This window comes from Gouania willdenowi, chromosome 14, assembly GCF_900634775.1.
Source record: "Gouania willdenowi chromosome 14, fGouWil2.1, whole genome shotgun sequence".
NCBI lineage: Eukaryota > Metazoa > Chordata > Actinopteri > Blenniiformes > Gobiesocidae > Gouania > Gouania willdenowi.
The window spans coordinates 8,145,563-8,151,616 of record NC_041057.1 but is presented as its reverse complement, the minus strand read 5'-3'; the positions used below and the strand labels follow the sequence as shown (position 1 = coordinate 8,151,616).

Sequence of the window (6,054 nt, the reverse complement as noted above, 5' to 3'; positions counted from 1 at the left end):
GTTTATCTTGTAGAGTAATATTTGTCCTTATAATAATAATAATAATAATAATAATAATAATAATAATAACAATAACATATAATACTTCAGATGGGCATGAGAGACTAAAAAACTTAACTTTTAAACTGATTTAGTCAGGTGTGTGTGTGTGTGTGTGTGTGTGTGTGTGTGTGTGTGTGTGTGTGTGTGTGTGTGTGTGTGTGTGTGTGTGTGTGTGTGTGTGTGTGTGTGTGTGTGCGCGCGTGCGCGTGTGTTACAGGCAGCAGAAATAAGTATAAAAAGGAAAAATGAAACATTAAAAGAAATAGAAGCACAAATAAAATACATTAGGAGAGCGTTAGCAATTATTTATTGGAAAAGCACAAACATAACACAATAAATGAGGCATGAAATGAAAAGCAAATTGTCCACGAATTTTGTATTACAAAACATTATTCATAAACGTTGAACTTCCCGTTATCTTGCCTATAGTCTTTTATTTTGAAAATATTGCCCGGAAGTATTAACTCGTGAAGGTGATGTCAGCTTATAACCTTTAACTTCCCCAACAAATTAGCTAAATTTGTTGAATATTCTGAGTCCAGCACTTTTATAAGCGTTACATTAGCACATTATCGTGTTTAGCTTCTGTGCTGGTGAAGCTAACACTCCCATGGCTCCTCTCCGGGTCCTCTGCATTCATGGATACCGACAAAACGGCGCCTCGTTCCGCGACAAAACCGGAGCTCTGCGTAAACTGCTGCGGAAACAGGTGGAGCTGGTTTATCTGAGTGCTCCGCTCTGTGTGCCGAGGAACAGCCACCAAGGTCGGTCACCACGTTGTCAGCACCCCCATCGTTATGAAGTATAAAATGTCACTTTTATTGAGATTTTTTTTTTTTTTTTAATTGTGTCTATTCTTCTTAAAAACTCGTAAAAACAATATAGAATCGGAAGTCACATATTTTAGAACAGTAATGATAAAGTTATTTGACTGCAAACAAAGAAATATAACATTTTTCATTCTTAGCAAGGCCGTTCTAGCGCCCCCCTGTCATGACGTCACGTCACTGACGTTTCAATCTAATTAAAATAGGACCAACACAATGGTCTACGTCAACAATTCTCAACTGATGGGTCGGGTCCCAAAGGTGTGTCAAGGACAGCTGTACAAAAATAAATACTTAATGTCTCTCATGTTGGACACTTTTTAAAAGAAACTTTTCTTTTGACATGCGTGCTGCACAGGGAAATATCAAAGATATGTGTTTTTGAAGAACTAAATTTGGTTTGTTGAATATATATATATATATATATATATATATATATTTATTTATATATATATATATATATATATATATATTTAAAGACGAGATCTCATGAGGTGTCTTGTTGTTTTGACTGACTGTTTTCACTGTGATGTCTTTGTTGTCTGGCTAACTTGGGGCAGATGATTAGCCTATGTATAATATCCACACATTTATACAAAATAATGTATTTTTTAATGTTTTTTGGGCTGCTTTAGGTTTATGTAGGATTTGAATTAACCTGATGTGAAATAATTTGATCAGAAATTAAATTGTGAAAAAGAAAGATAAGGTGATTTACAGTTTATTGTTGTTCATTTCAATGACAAAGTCATGATTGAGTGCAAATTGTTGCTACAACTGTTATAGATGATAGCAAATGAAACAGAATAAGATGCCTCAAATTATGCTCAAAACTTTATTGAAGAAAAAAATACGTTAATCAAGGTTCATGACATCTCTGCGTTGGTCTTAAATCTACTCAACATTTGGTGACTGTATCCTTCCAGAGGTTATTGCTAAGGAGACGGATGAAGCCGCAGCACCTGGGCCTACAGGCGATGAGGACCACAGAGGTTGGTGGTTCTCTGACATCCAGGCTCGTAGTTTCAGTGCTCAGCAGCAGTGTGATCAAAGCCTGGGCCTTGATGAGAGTCTGGCAACCGTCAGAGAAGCCGTGCAGAGCCAGGGTCCATTTGACGGCGTGTTGGGTTTCAGTCAGGGCGCGGCATTGGTGGCCATGCTGTGCTCACTGCAGGAGCAGAAGCTGGAACGAGATTTCAGTTTCCGCTTCGCCATCCTCGTTGCTGGATTCCGCAGCGCGTGCAACGAGCACCAAGTGTTTTACAAAAGTCTCCTCCAGATGCCCTCTCTGCATGTGTTCGGACTGGAGGACAGAGTCATCCCCGACTCCATGAGCCGAGAGCTCCTCCCCCTTTTCCAAGACCCACAGGTCCTCATACACCCTGGAGGTCATTTTGTTCCTGCTGCCTCGGCTCACAGACAAACGTATCATGACTTCCTCGAGATTTCAATGACACAAACTTAATTTTATGTTTTTGGAAAAGTACTTTGTTGCCTTTTCAAAATAAGTCTCTAAGCATGAACATTAACAATGTGCAACAAGCCTTTTAAAAGATCTGACTACTGTAAACTTTAAAAACAAACTCGGTTTGGTTTTTCAATGGGAAGCAAATAAATATAAGAATGGGTAATAAAACCATGCGTGTCTGTCAGTTTAATAATACCCTGTATATATATTTATATATATAGAAAATTGTTATTTTTGTATACATGGCAATTGATACTCAATATGTAAACTTAAAACTTACATTTTATTTAATTCCAACAAGTTCGTATTGTCCTCGTTTTGATTACGTTATGCATTCAGCTGTCAGTCTTCTTCAGATGTGTCTGTTCATCACTTTGATGTGTCCTTGACTTCCACGTAATAATTCTAGCAAGTTAATTTTATCTTCTTTTTGAATAATATGTTAAGGTTTCTTTTATTCAGAAAATTTTTTTTTTTCAGGAAATGTACTTTGAGCTTTTGACATGTTTCGACTGTCCACTGCCAATCTTCTTCAGTGGCGTCTGCTGATCGCTTTGATGTTTTCTTGACTTTCATGCAATGATTCCAGAAATTAGTTGCCTACCTTTTTAATAATATGTTATGATTTAATATATTCTGACAACTTTTTTTCAGGAAATTTCCTTTTATCTCCTGACATGTTTTGAATGTCAGCTGTCAGTCTTCTTCAGAGATGTTTGCTGATTGATTTGATGTGTTTTTGACTTATGCGTAATAATTCCAGAAAGTTATTTTTGTCTTCCTTTTGAATAATATATTAAAGTTTTATTGATTCAGCCAACAGGTTTTTTTTTCTTCAAAATTTACTCTGATCTCCAGGAGATCAAAGTAAATCTCCAGGAGATCAAAGTACATTTCCTAAAAAAAAGTTGTCTGGAAAAAATGAAACCGTAACAGTTTTTTATTTCATTGTAATAATTGATTTTTTTATTTGCCCAATGAGTGAAGCATTATGCAATATTTATCGATGTCCATTTTTGTTTAGTTTCCCTTTGGAAATGACCATTCCATGACCTCATTTTTTTTTAGCTTTAATTATCCTAAATTTTTCCTTCTAAGGGAAACGTGGTGTCTTTGTTTGGTCTTTGTGAGGTTTTTTTGTTTTGCATGGTGAAGAAACAGAAACCATGTAGTTCATCCAAAGTGTGGAGAGGAAAGCCAGTGGTTTTTCTGGGCACTGGTGATGAGCTGCTAAAGTGCTTTAACTCTCATAGTCACAGTAAAGGAACGCCAAAGCCTCCTCCTGGCTGCTTCTACACGTGTTGGGCACCTGATGGAATACATTAGATACAAGGACATTTGAGTTTATATAATTACTCACCGTCTGAGTCATTTCAGGTCAGAGTATTCCTGTTTGTCACACAACAAGGAGTCAGATTTAGCCATCAGCAAGGACTCTGCAGTTACTAAAATTAGAAAACGTACACAAACCACTCATTTACTTTACATGAATCATGGTGATTTTCAGACTTCTTTCCTCCCTTCTTTCACGTTTGAACTCCAAATTAACTCCTTTTTAAAAACATTTTTAAAAAGATAGAAAAAAAGGAGAAGTTGAGCATTTATTAAAAATGCCTAGGTGGGTATGTGAGATTTTATTAAATACACGTTGAAAAATTGTACTAATATTAAATACAAAATGTTTGAGAAAAATTGTATTGATATTAAATACAAATTGTTTGAGAAAAATGTATTAATTTTAAGTACAAATTGAGAAAAAAACGAATATTCATTACAAAATGAAAAAAAAAATATTAAATTAAAATGGTTTAAAAAAATTATAATTCTAAATACAATTTGTTTGAGAACATTTGTATTAATATTAATTACAACCTGTTTGATTAATTGTATTAATATTAAATACATATTTTTTGAGGAAAATTGTAGTAATATTAAATACAAATTGAGAAAAAATATGATAAAATTAGTGCAGAACTATACTTATGGTGTTTCCAAGCTATAATTATTTTTCTTACAAGCCTTTCTTCAATTCAATAATTACTAATGTGTGTGCAATAAAAAGTGAAAATTTCGAATTAATGGTTAAAAAAAACTGAAACAAATTCCAAATAAGCATTTAGTAAAACCACCAAAGTTGGTATGTGAGATTTTAATAAACACATGATTGAAAAGGTGGTGATAATATTGATTAAAATTGTTCAAATATATATATATATATATATGTATATTGTTAAATAAGTGCAGAATTATATTTATGGTATTTCCAAATTGTAAATATTTTTCACATGAGCTCACTTGGCATGGATAATCATTTGTTTCCCAACATTGTCTACTGTTGTTTTCCTTTGATTTAGTATGAAAATCAAAATTAGTCACAGAGCTTTTGTTGCTATGTAAAATCTGAGTAAACTGCAGCTTTAACTCATTGACTTTCAAAGAAGCTGCATTTCAGAGCAGTGATGATGATGATGTGAAGTAATTATCCTTTACTGTCTGTGAAAGTGTCCTCATACATGTCAATCTCACCCTTACACACGCACTGGAACACTATGCGTTCATGGACATGTTGTTCTTTAGTAGCTGAAGCATGTGCATGTCAGACTGCGCCCGTACAATTGTTTCCAGATGCTCCTCTCAACGTCTCCTCATTTCCATCTCCCGCCTCGCTTCAAACATCCTCTCACCCAACACATTTATTAGCCTTTACTATACAGCACGCCTTCTCACAAACCTTTAACCCTCCTATTATCCTTGGGGTCAATTTGACCCCATCCAATGTTCATCATTCAGAAAATAATAGTTAACTTTTTTTTGCTTTATATTTCATGACTTTTCCTCATTTGATGGTACAGATCATTAAGCATAAAATCATTGCGATAATTTAATTTTTTTTTTAACGCATATTGCACGCATTGGTGTCTGGGGTCCATTTGACCCCAAGCTGTTTAGGTTTGTAACCCATGTGTGACCATACATCCTTACACCTGCAGGTGCATAGTAGAGCTGGAAAAACGATTAATCTAGCAATTATTTTTTCGATGCATCGATTAATCCAATGATTCATTTTTCCAGTTCGATTCGACTCGATTATCAATTGATTATAAAAGTTATTTATACATGTTGATTTACATATCAAAATGAAGAAGAAAAAAAGCATGAATTACAAAATGCAATATATGTTTAATGCTCTTCAACTCAAAATTCCAAAATAAAGTTCTAGGAAGAATATAAAAGTACAAAATAATGCATTCAGAGTCAGAGGTAGCATTCATTAAAAAATAAAAAGGCAGTGGGAGGCGGCAGCCTGTCATGGTGTCCTTCCTGAAGATTTATGTTAAAAACACATAGGCCTAGCTTACTGAAAAAAGTGCATCTTTTACTTCTTCATTCACATCAAAATAACGACTTAAAGTAATACACTCTGCCACTCACATTTTTCTTAAACTCAAAATTCCAAATGCTAATACACAAAGTGCTTTTCCAACAAAAAATAAACTTTCCATTTACCTTAAGAATTGTGTGTGCGTGTGTGCTGCTGCCACGGCAGGTGTTTCCTCCTTGTCGCGTCGACGCACTGCCATCCGGTCACACCCGGGATAAAGAACGATGGTTACGGGGAACAGCTAACTTTGACGAATGAGTGCGTGCCTTCACTGCCTTGCTCTTTTGAAACTCGGAGGTGCCACTCGCGTTAATTGTTCTCCGGCGCCGCCATCT

The 6,054-nt window shown here is 35.2% G+C and overlaps 1 protein-coding gene across 1 annotated transcript; it reads left to right on the top strand.

The window, feature by feature from the left end:
- Positions 1 to 511: 511 nt before the first annotated feature.
- On the top strand, positions 512 to 2,912 carry ovca2 (OVCA2 serine hydrolase domain containing). Its single transcript, XM_028467094.1, has 2 exons — positions 512 to 806; positions 1,796 to 2,912. The coding sequence occupies exons 1-2, from the start codon at positions 653 to 655 to the stop codon at positions 2,332 to 2,334; spliced, it is 693 nt and encodes a 230-aa protein (XP_028322895.1). The 5' UTR covers positions 512 to 652; the 3' UTR covers positions 2,335 to 2,912.
- Positions 2,913 to 6,054: the final 3,142 nt, after the last annotated feature.

Excerpts from the sequence above, each read along its gene's own strand:
- ovca2 (XM_028467094.1), top strand. The coding sequence starts at position 653 with ATGGCTCCTCTCCGGGTCCTCTGCATTCATGGATACCGACAAAACGGC. Across the intron at positions 807-1,795 it reads GCCGAGGAACAGCCACCAAG|AGGTTATTGCTAAGGAGACG; the intron begins GTCGGTCACCAC and ends GTATCCTTCCAG.